Source organism: Typha angustifolia, chromosome 15 (assembly GCF_048772165.1).
Source record: "Typha angustifolia cultivar Huaian chromosome 15, ASM4877216v1, whole genome shotgun sequence".
NCBI lineage: Eukaryota > Viridiplantae > Streptophyta > Magnoliopsida > Poales > Typhaceae > Typha > Typha angustifolia.
In genome coordinates, this window is record NC_133253.1 from 16,834,311 (window position 1) to 16,848,295 (window position 13,985).

The 13,985-nt window shown below is 40.9% G+C and overlaps 2 protein-coding genes across 10 annotated transcripts; one reads left to right on the plus strand and one right to left on the minus strand.

Moving 5' to 3' along the window:
• The first annotated feature begins 485 nt into the window (after nucleotides 1-485).
• LOC140778012 (AUGMIN subunit 8-like) lies at nucleotides 486-6,566 on the plus strand. Of its 9 annotated transcripts, none has more exons than XM_073122518.1 (8): nucleotides 486-764; nucleotides 838-1,073; nucleotides 1,943-3,287; nucleotides 3,723-3,842; nucleotides 5,026-5,142; nucleotides 5,287-5,376; nucleotides 5,964-6,071; nucleotides 6,190-6,566. In XM_073122518.1, the coding sequence occupies exons 3-8, from the start codon at nucleotides 1,995-1,997 to the stop codon at nucleotides 6,253-6,255; spliced, it is 1,794 nt and encodes a 597-aa protein (XP_072978619.1). In that variant the 5' UTR covers nucleotides 486-764; nucleotides 838-1,073; nucleotides 1,943-1,994; the 3' UTR covers nucleotides 6,256-6,566. The 9 variants fall into 9 exon arrangements, with proteins under 9 accessions (XP_072978619.1, XP_072978621.1, XP_072978616.1 ...); XM_073122520.1 differs by having other exon boundaries at nucleotides 852-1,073; XM_073122515.1 differs by having other exon boundaries at nucleotides 486-1,099.
• A 1,979-nt stretch (nucleotides 6,567-8,545) lies between these two features.
• On the minus strand, nucleotides 8,546-13,213 carry LOC140779058 (cellulose synthase A catalytic subunit 9 [UDP-forming]). The gene is made up of 13 exons (XM_073124012.1): nucleotides 13,047-13,213; nucleotides 12,749-12,944; nucleotides 12,336-12,562; nucleotides 12,154-12,250; nucleotides 11,930-12,047; nucleotides 11,591-11,857; nucleotides 11,168-11,513; nucleotides 10,803-11,066; nucleotides 10,500-10,712; nucleotides 10,206-10,413; nucleotides 9,918-10,114; nucleotides 9,481-9,834; nucleotides 8,546-9,392 (listed from the first exon to the last, which is right to left on the minus strand). Exons 1-13 carry the CDS (start codon nucleotides 13,119-13,121, stop codon nucleotides 8,811-8,813), a joined length of 3,144 nt encoding a protein of 1,047 aa, XP_072980113.1. The 5' UTR covers nucleotides 13,122-13,213; the 3' UTR covers nucleotides 8,546-8,810.
• Nucleotides 13,214-13,985: the final 772 nt, after the last annotated feature.

Below are 13,985 nucleotides of genomic sequence, written 5' to 3' on the forward strand. Positions count from 1 at the left end.
AAATATATCAAATTATATTGTCAAAAGAAGAAGACGTCATGATAAAACTTTCTATTTTATACCAATACGTTACAATTACTCAAAAATACTTTCAATAATAATAATAATAATCTACTACGTTAAGTCATGAATTATGTTATGCATGCTAGAAATTCACTTGCCATGTGGCATTAGAAGATAAGAAGTTGGATTCTGTGAGCAGACAAAGATGATCTGAGTACTACGTGGTCAGCATATAGAGAGAGTAAATGGCAAGTTATGAATCCACCTTGTGTTGTCTCAAAAATAGAGAATAATAATGAACAATGCTACTTTTCGTTGTTAGTTGGACTTCCACGACCAAGTGACTTCTGTTAGGTAAGCTAACTGACCGGTGATTGCATCCTAAAGCGGGTCAAATTAGGATGTAAGTTAGCGAGGAAAAAGCCGTTGGTATTACGATGGAAACCGTACCATGAAATAATAAAGCGAACAAAATGATAATAATAAAGAGAAAAAGAAAAGAGAAAGCTCGACAAAATGAAGTTCCAAATTTTTCTTCTTAAACTATTCCTCTCCTGAAAGAAAATTTTCCTTCTTATTGTTGTTTCTCGTCACGGCGCTGCGATCGTAAATCGAGTTCGACGTTCGCGACGCGAGGTTAGGGTTTTGTGGTGGCCCCGCGGGAATCGTCCTCGCTTGCCTGCTCTTCCTTCGCACCTGCGAGATTCGTGTTCGATCGCTTTGTTCGTCGTGCGGGGGGGAATCGTTGTGTAATCCCCGAGGTCAGATGGTTCTGAGAAGCTTTTAATTTGATGCCCTTTTGGCATAGTTGTTTTGACGGTTTCTTCGATTTAGTACCCAATTTGCAGTGCTACTTGCCTTTAATTAGCGCAGCTGCATCGATTTCTGCGGAATTTTGGTGAAAGGATGATGCTTTGATTTCTTCAAGTGGTGATTCGGATGCTTGGGCAGCCTCGGATTGAGATGGAAATGTGAATTTGGGGGTGATTTTAAAGATTTTTTAAATAGAAGAATTTATATGGATGAGTTTTCTTGTTCCTTGGAATCAGTGATTACGCTCTCATTGAGAGGTACAAATTTCTACGATGAATTTGTGGTAGGTGGTGAAAAGAAAATCGCTTCTTTTTTTTTAATGTAGTTTCCGATGACATTTTTATAACAATTTTACCTCTCCGGCACGTGGATCTCAATGGCAGTTCCAAAACCCTAAGTATCTGTGCATTTTCCCCAGAAATAGATAAATCCTCTCCCCTTCCTCGAATCCCGCTGGATCCTCAGGTGGAGCCGTTGTTGTTGGGTGATGGATAAATTGTATTTACTTACCTGGTTCCCGTTTACTGTTTTACCACACATAGTTATGGACAATACTTTTCTCCGGTTCCTGCAAATTTCCACCTCCATTTAATTAGTTCTTTCCAGCGTTTGGAAGTAACCCATAACCCACCCGACCATGGCACTCCCGTGAAGACAGGGGGACAAACAACCAAAGGAACCAATCTCAATTCCTACGGAAAATGATTAAAATATAGATAGCATTCATTGTTTGACTCACCCCTCGGTTATCTATCTTTCTCCTGCTGCAAGTCGTCGGACGGTCTATAGTATATGCGTTGTCGTTCTTCCTCTTTCTCGTTATCCAACTGCCTCACTGGTACCGCTGTAGCCAGAAAAGTTCTTCCTGATCTGCCCTGATGTTGGGCTTTGCCATGAGTTCATATACCGATTTGTTGTTGAGTGTTGCATTAACATGTACGTTTGTTTGAAGGGAAAAAAAAAGGGGGTTCCTTTTTATTTTTCCTTTTGTCTTTTCATTCGTGAGTTCCTCTCTTTTTTGCTAGCTTTTGTTTGATAGGTACTTTTTTCATTTGATGGTTCACTTCTCCTTATTCTTTTGTCATCTTTTTGTGTCAGATTTGATGATCTGGTGCTGTTTTTGTAGATAGGTAGTTCTATGATAATCACATCAATGTGGTTTGATTTGGAAGAAGTTGATGGATGTCCGTAAAATTCAGCCTTCAGGGGCTGTGGCGGTGCATAAAACAGCTCAGGTGGAAGATACTCTGAGGCCACCATTAGTCCCATCTGAGAAGAACAATGCCGTTCCCACAAGTCACAAGACCCGGACAAGAGAAATTGCTTCTAGGTACAAATCAGGGATCTCACCTACGCCTATTTCCACTCCTAGTACTACTAGACGATGCCCATCTCCAAATTCTAGCCGCACTTCCCCCTCAGCTGGTACATTGCTGCCTAAGAGATCACAATCAGCAGAGAGGAGAAGACCCTCCACTCCTCCAAGGCCCTCTACACCTTCATCACCATCTTCTCGGCCATCCACACCTTCTACGCCATCTTCGAGGTCCACCACACCAGTTCATAATACGGTGAAAGAGATGCATATCACTTCTCGCCGTCTGATTAGCAACAGGGCTCCTGATGGCTTGTGGCCTTCAATGCGGAGTCTCTCTTCTTCTTTCCAGTCAGAGTCTATCTCAATTCCTGTTAGTAAAAAGGAAAAGGTAATCTCCAGTTCCTCATCAGATCAGAACAAGTCATCTGCCAACAGAGTACCTGAGAGAAAGAGAACTCCTCTGAGAGGGAGGAACACCTCTGATCAGTGTGAGAATTCTCGCCCTCTGGAAAATTCGCATGCTAGGGTGATTGATCAGCACAGATGGCCTGCTATGATGGGTGGAAAGTTGTCTGCCACTGCCATGTCAAGAAGTGTAGATCTTACTGATAAGGTGAATAGATCCGTTCCTATGTCACGAGGAGTTTCACCAAGAAGAATGCCTGCATCTGATGGTGCAGGTAAAAGCCTGCAGAAATCATTGAGTGAGGTTGCAAGGCAACTGGCTATAGATGGAACTGTGACAGCAGAGAAGAAGATGGGTTCAAGTGTTAATCTTTCTTCTCCAACTTTAGAAAGATCCACATCTGCAACAAGGCCAAGCAGGACACTATCTTCACCAATCCGAGGTTTACAGCGCTCTTCTTCACCAAGCAAGGTCATGTCAATTACATCCTCTACATCTAGGAGCATGCAGAGTCCATCTCGGACTAGACCATCGACACCTGGCCACTCATCTATTTCTGGAAATAGTCCAACAATTGGTAGATCCTCTGTTCTTAACTATATTGCTGATGCGAGAAAAGGGAAGAGGAATGCAAGCCACATAGAAGATGTTCATCAGTTACGGCTGCTGTACAATAGGAACTTGCAATGGCGCTGTGTAAATGCCCATGCAGATGAAACACTTACGATCCAAAAACGGACTGCTGAGGTAGGAGTATGATGCCTTCCTATATCTTGTAAAAGCTTGTCTTTATCCTGTACTTCTTAATTTATAAATGCATAGATTTTTTGGATTTGAAGAGTTAAGGTTGCTGGTTGGATTTTCTGTCATATGTACTAGCATCCATATTTATGCTTATGTATTATTCCACAAATTTAGTATAGTCTCTTTGACATTTTGCAGAATTCAGATTAGAATAAAATTGATCCTTTGATTAAAAAGTCCTACTAATATTTGCAGTAAATTGTCTGGCTGTAACCATTCATGTACTGCCCTTGTTTTTAATCTTCCATGTTTTCATGGGCTGTATTTATTTTTATTTGACATATTATTCTGCCTGTGATTTTGCTAAATGCTGTAATCAACTTCTTTTTCGTAATTGAATGGATCACATAAGTAACTTACTGAATTTGCATGAAACAGAGTAAACTTTATAGCGTATGGGATGCTACCTCTATGGTGCGTGATTCTGTCATCATGAAAAGGATTGGTGTGCAACAGCTGAGGCAAGAGATGAAGTTGAACATGATCTTGAAAGAGCAAGTAAGATATTTGTAATATCTTCTTCATTTTTATCACCAGTCAGCTCACTTTAACTGTTATCATGAGTGCAAAGATGCTTCTTATCTTAAATAATGCAGAGTCCAAAGATTGTCCAATAATTTTGTGAGACTATAGGGATGTTTCTATCTAGCCAGCAGCTTGAGATGTATGAATAGTTCTAGTAGTATTATCCGATGTACATCTCCTCAGTTAAGATGTTGCAGATGTAAAATAATAAAAGCAACACTAATAAAACATGTTCAAAATAAACTACCATAGTAAGATACATCCTCATTGATCTCTTAGACTATATGCTAAGATATGAAGATATGCCATAGTAGGAGTACCACACATTTAATGATTGAAAAAGTGTGTGATGTCCAGAATCTATCACCGTCATGACGTGTTTTTGCCAAATATGTGACATACTTGACATGGTCCTACACTATCAACTGCATCCTAGTGCTAAACAAAATAAGCACACAATACAGGATCTCAATCAGTGTCTCCAAAAGATCTACTTTGGGCTAATCAGATTATCACAAATCATGGTATAATGGTGGCCTAAAAAATCCTTCATGTTTCTCCACTGATATAATTGTAGACATCAACTTTTATGTAGTCTCACCTCATCAAATTGAGAACCTTACGAGACTTTTCACAAGTCAATCAATGTCATACACAGGAAATTTACAAGCAGCATCATGTATCCTATCGTAGATCAGAGTAAATTAATGACTCAAGAGACATCGACCTACACACACGTACACAGAGATGCATAGCACAGAGTGTCATCGTCCTTTTTGCATAATTAAAACTTAGTCACTTTTCAATAATTTAGAATTGAAGTGATTCTGCATTTCTATTAGTCAGCATACCCTGACAAAAAAAGTCAAAACTTTCTTGAGCTGGTTGAAGCATTATCCTTAGGCATGGCATGCCTTTGGGTGAGGCATCTCAATTCTAAAGGTGATAGTTGTTTGCAACCTCATTTCTTTTCTATAAAGAAGTCCAAAGCAATATTGAAAAAAATTTACTTGCAAAGTTGCAATAGTTTTTAAGTTTTATCTCCTTCTTTTAGTTACTTTCCCAGTATGTGTATTATAATTCAAAAAATGTATGAGATGTTTCTGTACACATACTTGACTTGAAGTTTTTCAATAACATTGTGAATTCAATTTAGATTGCTTACCTTGAACACTGGGCGGCTTCTGAAAGAGAGCACTGTAGTTCTTTATCAGGCGCAATCGAAGCTCTTAAAGCAAGCACACTGCGACTTCCAGTTACAGGAGGGGCAAGGGTATGCAGTAACTGAATATATATTATATAGCGTGGCATGTTTAATTCTGTAGAGGGGTTCTTCAGTAATATGCAGAATTTACTTCTAGTACATTTTACTTTTTCTTTGTGTTTTCAAAGATGCTAATCACCATACTTTCTACAGGCAGATGTACTTGCTGTTAAGAATGCTGTTAGTTCAGCTGTTGACGTAATGCAAGTGATGGGTTCGTCAGTTTGTTACTTGTTATCAAAGGTCAGATATCAACATGTGATAAGTCCATTTGCTTCATTTCTACTGCATTCAATGGATTTATGAGATCTAGCTTTATTTTGGGTGGCAAGTATAACTTTTGAAATTTTTGCATCACTATATCAGTGCCATGTCGTTCTTACCTGTTCTTTTTATGTGTTTCCAAGTTGGCCAGTAAGTATCATTTAAACTGTACGTGCACATTATCTTTCCTTATGTGTTTCTGGGGTTGGGTATTTTAAAATTATATCGATACCAATAGGTATCGATGATTCCATCATTGAACGTTTTCGAACTGTTATAAACTACATGGAGGGGATTTTCTCAGCCTTTCCCTGAAAGGTTGGACGTTCTTTATTCATTCTAGTATTCGCTATTAAGACCGACACGTTAGATCATTCAACATGTCGTATGTTCACTGAAATGTTTATCTGAAGGCACTTGACTACTGAAAATGGATATCCAGTTGCCTGCTCTAAATAGGAGCTATAAAGTTTCCTGACTTATTTAAATTAACTTTGTTTTCATTCTTTTCTTTGTGTGTTTAAGCATGTTAGTCAACTAAACTGTACATGAATTATGTCTTACAGGTGGAGGGTACAAAATCTCTGGTTTCAGAACTTTCAGTTGTTGCAACAAAAGAGAAATCCATGCTTGATGAATGCAGAGAACTTCTAGCTGCAGCAGCAGCTTTGCAGGTATATTAAACTAGGCTAAGAAGCATACAAAAGATCCATGCCTACAGATGTTCACTTTTTTTTATGGATAAATACATTTGCAGAAGTAGGAAATTACATATGATTTGCTATTGAGCAGGTGCAGGAGTCCAGCCTAAGAACCCACCTCATACAACTGAGACAGGAAGCCCTTACAACACAGTGATGTACCACTCCAGATTAACATCCCAAGATGGCAGGGCTGATACTCTGATGCTAACCTAATATTGGTAGTGATAACAGCATTTATTAGGCTCAGTGAGTGTAAATGATTTCCACTGCTTTGTGAACGGTTATATTTTATTTTTTTTTTTGTTTCTTTTCTTCCTTTTTCCATATTTTTCTTCTTTGAAAAGGCTGAGAACCATATCCGTTTCTCAAATGGAATGTACTTTTTTACCACTCATGGAAAGAAAAGTGCTGTAAAATATAGCCAAGTGTTACTGAGTTATGCATAAGAAAGTCGTTCTTTTGCTACTTCTAACAGCTTTTAGATGGAGAATATTGCTTAGAATGCAATTGTTACGCAGAGGACAAATTTTACCAGCTCTCTGGTGGTGTTTTACCTGTAAGTCAGAGTATATTATTATAACATTGGTGTGCAAGTGAATCCAAGTGTTCCTCCTATACTGTTTATCTAATCATCAATATAATGCAACAGTTTAAAAAAAAAATATTATGCAAGATATGAAATGGTCAGAGATTTATGCCACTTAGTTTCCTTCAATGCTTCATGTGATATTATTCAGATGGTGCATATATTCGCCTTCGTCAATTCCCGAAATAGTATTAGTTGAAATTGTTCCACTGACCTGTTGTTCGGTCTAGTCAGATGTTTTTTTCCTCTCTACAATCTATAGTTTAAAATAAATTAATTGAAGCAGGGGAGCTTATTGTAATCGTGGTTCTTAGTTAAATCTAATTTTCTCTTTTTTTTTAAGAAAAAAAAGGAGGCACTATGATACAAAAATGAATTCTTCAAACTAAATCCTTGCATTAAATCCTGAAGCATCTCTCAGAAAAGACCTGTGTCACTAATCCTTCTTAATTTGCACAGTAATAGTAGATGACTCTTCTTTTTCTTTTTCTTTTTTGCTGTGACCGTTAAAATTTGATCACTACTATTCTCTGACACCAAGCTGGTTATGCAATTAGCATTATTGTGATCTGAATGACCATGTTGAAGTTCTAAGAAAAAGATAATACGATAGAGTACAAGTGGCAAATCTTGATCCAATCCAATAATCTAACATGATAATTCAGCTCTTAATTGGATTTGAATTTAGTATAATTGGATTTGGGTTGTAAACGGGTCAATCCACCTATTTAACCCATTTGACCTGTTTAAGTATACAAGTTGGGTCGGGTCGGGTCAACCCGCCAGCCCATATATATATAAGATAACTAAAGTTTAAAACATAAATCAATCTACCCTCTCGTTCTCTCCACTCTTCGGCGGTCCAGCTACCTCAACCAAATCACTAAAAGGGCAAAAATAATTTATCGCGCCTCCTCTCTCTCCAATCTCTCTTGTCGTTGTTTGTCGCCTGCCACAGTGCCTCTCATAGTCTCACTTAGTCTCCACCTGTCGTCTGCTTCGAGAGTTCGTTGGCATCTATCCACGGTGCCTCCGTGCCTCCTCTCTCTCTCTGAGTCTCTCCAACCACCTCCGTCTGCCTCCTAGCTCCCACCTCCATCTCCACGTTAGTCCGAGTGCCTTCCACCTCTTCTCTCTCTCCTAATCTCTCCAACCTCCTCACCCTTGTCGGATTTCTTCCCCATCTGCCCTAACCCTCACTGTCGCTACCTATTGCCTTCACCGCCACCAATGCCATGCCTATCGAGACCTTTGTTATGATGAATTATTAAGATTATAATCTTGATATAAACTCCATTGTGTGGACTTTGTTCTAAACTCCATTATATGGACTTCTATTATGATGAATTATTAAAATTGTAATTTTAATGTTGTATAAGTTTTGAGTTGAAAATAGATTATTTTATTTATATAATACACCATTTATATAGGATAAGTCGGTAAATATTAAATTTTATATAGGATTTATATTAAACGGATTAGATAGGTCGTGTTAACTTGTCAGGTTAACACAACCCATTTAAGTATACGAGTTAGACGGGTCGTGTTAACCCGACTCATTTATTAAATAGATTAGGTGGACCGGATCGTGTTTCTGTCAAGGTAAAATTAACCCGACACGAATACAATCCGACCCAAACTTGCTTAACCCAACCCAATTACCACCCCCAATAAGAAAAAAAGGCCTTTATGGGATAAGATTATTTTCTAGAATAACAAATAGATGAAATCGAATGTCGAGATCCTGTAGAATTATTTCCAAAACCTCCACACCATATTAAAGATATAAACATAGACTATCCAAGGAGAATTTCCTTCCTAATGCGCAGAGTTCTCATTTACCACTTGGGCAAGCTACATCAATTTAAAGATTGCCAAATGTGCATAAAGAACACTCACAAAAAAAAATAACATGGACGTATAATTTGACAAGCGTTTTCCTGTACTTCTTTTTCCCCTTCATTATTGAAGCCGTTGCTCATTACAAATTAACTTCAAATCCTTAGGCTAAAACCAAATTTCCATATGTCCATTATGTATTACAAAACTTCACCTTCTCCCCACTCTCATGCCAAAAACAACGACGAAAACACTTTAATAATTCTTGACAAATTAAATACAAATCAACAATTAATCCCACACTGCCTCACGTCGGGCCCCTTGGCTTTAAGTATGAAGGGATCGATCCGAACCCAAAGCAACGAGAAGATGGAAGCCAAGAGCACGGACCAAATGACGACAATCGTGGGCGTCCTGTTCTGCCTTCCCATGAGCCCCTTGAGGAACGGATAAAGGTGAACTATCACCCAGAAGGCGAAGAATAACTTCCCGAATAGAGGGCCCCACGACTGGTATCCGTTGTTAATCGCGTCCGATACACCCGCGACGACACCGATAAGATTTATTATCAACAGAGTTGTGGGAGGGATCAAGAGAGTGGTCCACTTGAACTCGTAGAGCTCGCCGAACTCCTCGTCGTCGGTGGCCTTGGACGTGACTGTAAAATTGGTGTCTATTCCGGCTAAGACTTTGAGCAGGCCTTGGATTACTGCGAAGAGATGCGCGGAGACGCCGCCGATGACCCAGAACTGCTCGTTACGCCACCACTCCTCGATGCTGACGCCGCTCCACCGAAGCTCGAGGATGCCGGTGGCGAAGATGGAGATGAAGAGTGATATGAAGAAGAGACTTGCAAATGTACTAATCTGCAAATGCCCCAGATTATTCGTTTAGTTAAGAGACATGGAAAATCTTAATCATTAATAACATTTTGATGTGCGAGCTGGAACAAACCGTGGGCATGATGAACTTTCCGGTGAGCAGGCAAACGGCGGGGAGGGTGCAGTAGGCGAGGAGGGGAAGAGAGGTGAAGGGGTAGATGGTGGTGTTGACGTAGGCGAAGCGCTCGAGCCACTTGAGGTGGCCGTTCTTGTAGCCGTACCACACCGGGCTGTGACGGCTGAAGAAGATCTCGACGGAGCCGAGCGCCCACCGGAGAACCTGGTTGAGACGATCGGAGAGGTTGATCGGCGCCGATCCTTTAAATGCGGGTCTCTTGGGCATGCAGTAGATTGATCTCCATCCTCGGCAGTGCATTTTGAAGCCAGTTAAGATGTCTTCAGTGATAGATCCATAAATCCAGCCCAACTGCATATTCCAAGAATAGTCACAAAAATTTATACCAATTTCGTTGTTTAAATTTGATATCTAAGAAGGGTATATATATATACCTCAGTTCCCCATTCAGTCTTGTCCTCATAGCCACAGCTGATGACATGAATGGCTTCTTTGAGAAGAGCAGCAGGGCTTGATGACGGAGGAACTCCACCTTCCTCCATTAAAGTCGATGTCACGAATGCCGCCGACTGCCCGAATCGCTTCTCAAAGTTCATTTGTGACATCAGTAGCTCCTTGTCATTATCCATTCCTGATGCCATGACGCCAGTATTTAGTAGTCATAAATGTTGTTCTCTTAGGCTATATATACATATATAGGTAATAGACCATAGTATAGTTACCTTCCTCTACTGGATTCTCAATTAGTCCATCTTTGGAGAGCTTGTCCTTCTTGCGACGGCCAAAGCACGGGCAGCAGTCGCAGCTCACCATTTTAGGACGTTTGGGTCCCTTGGGAGGGTTGTAGCCATAGAGAGCTTGTCTCCTAAAGACGCACCCAGTTCCGACGTATACTGGGCCTTGGATACCATCAAGGCCCTTCATGTTAATCTACAAAGTTCACCAAGCACGTAGGGGCAATTTTAGTGTGATCTATAGAATTTTGTTGGCATGTTTCGCTGTAGATTGTTACTTACGTCGAAGAAGACGGTGTTGCGATTAGCATATCGGTCGTGCCTATCTATGCCATCGAATCTTTGAGGGAACTGAACATAGCACACTCTTCTTCCAGTCTGAGGATCCATCAAGAAGCACATGGCTTCTCTAACGGCCTTGCTGTTGTTGATGTAATGATCGCAGTCCAAGTTGAGCATAAACGGGGCGTTTGTGAGCACCGCAGAGACACGAATCTGACAATTTCCCAAAACCACAATTAAAAAGGAAACAAAATTGAACTTTGAATTCCATCATTATTAATGACCAACTGATGTAGTTTATACCAGAGCATTCATGGCTCCTGCCTTCTTGTGGTGCTGAAAACCAGGGCGCTTCTCACGAGAGACGTAAACAAGTCGAGGAAGCTCATTTCCTTCGGAGTCATGACCTCCGCTGTGGCCTAGAAACACCTGGATCATGCCAGGATGATCACGCGTGTTGTTGCCTGGCCATGGAGTCCCATCCTGCATGATCCACCCTTCAGGGGGTACTTTCATGGCTTTCGCAACCAATGCATTCACTCCGACTTTGAATTCTTCATACTCCCTCTGCTCAAATGAAAGTAAAAAAGGAACACAGAGTTTGTATTTTTTCAGACCAGTCAACGACTAAAATTTTTACGGCGTAAGAGAGTGATGTACGTTCGTACCTTCATCGCGCGTCTCTCCTTAACAAATGTGGGCTGGACTTTGTCTTTGAGGTAATCGACCTTCTCAGAGAAGTACATCTCGGGCGCCCGCGGCTCGATTGCGAATTTCTTGCAGAAGGGCACCCATTTCCTAGCAAACTCAGCAGTCGCTGAGAGGGATTCAAATGTGAGCATTGATGCGCCATCATCTGAGACATAGCAAGACACCTTGTCCACTGGGTAGTCCACAGCCAAGATCGATAGCACTGTGTTAGCAGTGACGAGCGGTGGCTCCTTCAACGGATCCACTGTGCTCACAAAGAGATCCACTGGGGAAAGCATTGAGGGCTCCCCTTCCCTCTCGTATCTGCAACAAATAAAATTTAGCTCCGATTAAATCGTCTTCTATCTATTCACTTAAAATAGTCATGAGTGATCCATCACCTGAGAGATAGGCGGTCGAGATAAGTTTCCCGGTCGATTGGAAACCATTTGGGGAACTGATCGAGGATCCACGAAACCGCGAACCAAATTTCGCATATGACGGATGTAAGCCACAATCCTATGGCGTCGTTGACAGGGTTGAGGAGTCGGTAGCGGAGAAAGAAGGCTAGGATTACGAGACGAAACACGATCACCATGCGATAGGGGTTGATCTTGCTTGAAGCTATCGCCACCTTTCTCGATAACGGCTGCCTTGCTTCATCGCTCCTGCATGATTCAATAGCACACAATGATGCAAACTTGAGCTTCCCAATTATCGTCTCAAATAAACAAACTTACAGTGGCATGTCTGGATCGAATTCGTCTGGTTCACCACCCAGAATGCCTTGCTTGGATTTCCAGTCATCCATTCTTTCTTTCCAGCCTCCATCTTTCTTTTCATCCCATCTAGTACTGCCTGTATAACCTCACCAAAAACAACAACAAAAAAAAAGTCCATTCACATATTAGATTCAATGTAATTAACACGGTGGATTTTAAAAGAAGCAAGAACAGCAGCTAACCAGGCTCAGACTCAGGGTATGGATGGACGCGCTTGTGGAGCGCGGATGAGAGATCGCCATGGCTATGGTTACTTGCTATTGGAAACTCTCCACTCACCTGGATTTCATTTCGATCAGGACATGATAGCTATGATAAAAACATATACAAATGCATGCTTTTAGATTGGAGGAATTCCAGTTACCTGACGAGAGCGAGTGCCGGTTATGATAGGTGGAATCTGAGGGGTATTGCTTTCAGCATCCTCAGGGCCCCTTCCGTAGCTCATCTTTCCATAGAGCATTGCCTCTGTGATGTGCCTGTTCTGCTGTCCTTGCTGCTGCTGCTTGTTCTTTTCATCATCAATGTTGAATTCGTGCTCTAAGTCATCGATATCTTCCTCGTCCTCATCTCCCTCTACTCTTGGGCTCCCTTCATACGTCAAGTACTAAATTAGTCTCAATACTTGGATTAATGGTGAAAAATGAAATAGACTAGTAGGCTAAAAATTTGAAAATCAATTGGAACAACAGCAGATCAGAGTAATTCTAATGGAACATCAGTTAGAGCAGAGATAGATGAACAATCTGAGATAGAAATTAAGTGAAACAAACATACCCTTGAGCCGCTTGTAGCGCGTCTTGCATTGCGGACAAAGCTGAGTCCCCTCCCGCCTCTCGTACTCATAGCACGTCCGGCAAACCGGGAAGCCGCACTCATTGCACGCGACGAACAAATCCCCGTCCACCGTCATCCCAACTTCGTCGCCGCATATCTCACACACCTGACCGCTTAACGCTCGCAAGGGTTTCGGCTACACCAAGAAGAACCAAACAACCATCAAAAAATTGCTAGACCATCAAAAAAGAAGAACTATCTTCGAAAATCAGGGCATGTTTTTGTTCGATCTGAGTACCTCCTCATGGCCACGGATGAGGACGAGCTCGTTCCGGTTGTGAGAACCAGCGACTAGTCCGGCACTCGCCTCCATCTTTTCTCCGGTGTCGTTGCTCAGGAATTGCACACCGGAGTACACTTGCTATGATCGTGGGAAAATTGGGTTTTTGTAGGCAATACTTGTTGAAATCTTTGTATAGATTGATGCTTTATTAGGTTGGGGAGTCTTTGGCTTGGGTCTCATTCTCACACCTAATGTGTTTGTTGCCCGAGGTTGGTTGGTTGCAGAGTCGCCATTGCCGCTAAGTGAAGATATCTCCAGCCTACTCAACCGCCCTTTCCCGCCTTCTCTTCTAACTATACATCCTTTCAGAGTTAGGTAATTTTATATCCCATACGACCAAACTGCCCTCTTCTTGGCTGTCAAAAGAGACGTCGTCCATGATGTTCGCCTTTTGGTTATCTTTACTTCCTCTCCATTTCTTCGTACAACTTCTCTTCAAGATTAGCAACTAAATAAAGTTATCTTTATATATTATTTCTACAGGAAGAAGAATTAATAAAGAGTATTTGTGATAAATTCAGGACAGTAATTTTCAAGAAAACTAAACGTGAAAGTCCATCATCTCACAACTCATAATAGTATTTGAATAATATCTTCTATCTCAAAATGATGGCTTTTGTTTTTAGTTTTTTTTTTTTTTTTTTTTTTCAATGGAGAAGAAAGATAATTGAAGAGATACCAATTGCCAACGAATCAAGTATGTTACAGTTGTGAATGAAATCATAAGAAGCGGTATGAATACTTGATGCTCAAGATATCTTGACTGGAGATTGACTGAGATGCAACACCAAATATTTCCTATTAGCTCCCCTGGGTGACTACTCTTTCCCCTTTTATTTATACATCAGAGGTATTTTCTTGCACTAAAACTACAATAGCTTCTTTCTCGTGTGC

What these genes read in the sequence shown, in the direction of transcription:
- LOC140778012 (XM_073122515.1), top strand. Translation starts at nt 1,995, where the DNA reads ATGGATGTCCGTAAAATTCAGCCTTCAGGGGCTGTGGCGGTGCATAAA. An exon ending in CAGTTACAGGAGGGGCAAGG is followed by an intron (nt 5,143 to 5,286) that starts GTATGCAGTAAC and finishes TACTTTCTACAG; the next exon opens with GCAGATGTACTTGCTGTTAA. An exon ending in CTGCAGCAGCAGCTTTGCAG is followed by an intron (nt 6,072 to 6,189) that starts GTATATTAAACT and finishes GCTATTGAGCAG; the next exon opens with GTGCAGGAGTCCAGCCTAAG.
- LOC140779058 (XM_073124012.1), bottom strand. Translation starts at nt 13,121, where the DNA reads ATGGAGGCGAGTGCCGGACTAGTCGCTGGTTCTCACAACCGGAACGAG. An exon ending in GCGCTACAAGCGGCTCAAGG is followed by an intron (nt 12,563 to 12,748) that starts GTATGTTTGTTT and finishes TGACGTATGAAG; the next exon opens with GGAGCCCAAGAGTAGAGGGA. An exon ending in CTCGACCGCCTATCTCTCAG is followed by an intron (nt 11,514 to 11,590) that starts GTGATGGATCAC and finishes TATTTGTTGCAG; the next exon opens with ATACGAGAGGGAAGGGGAGC.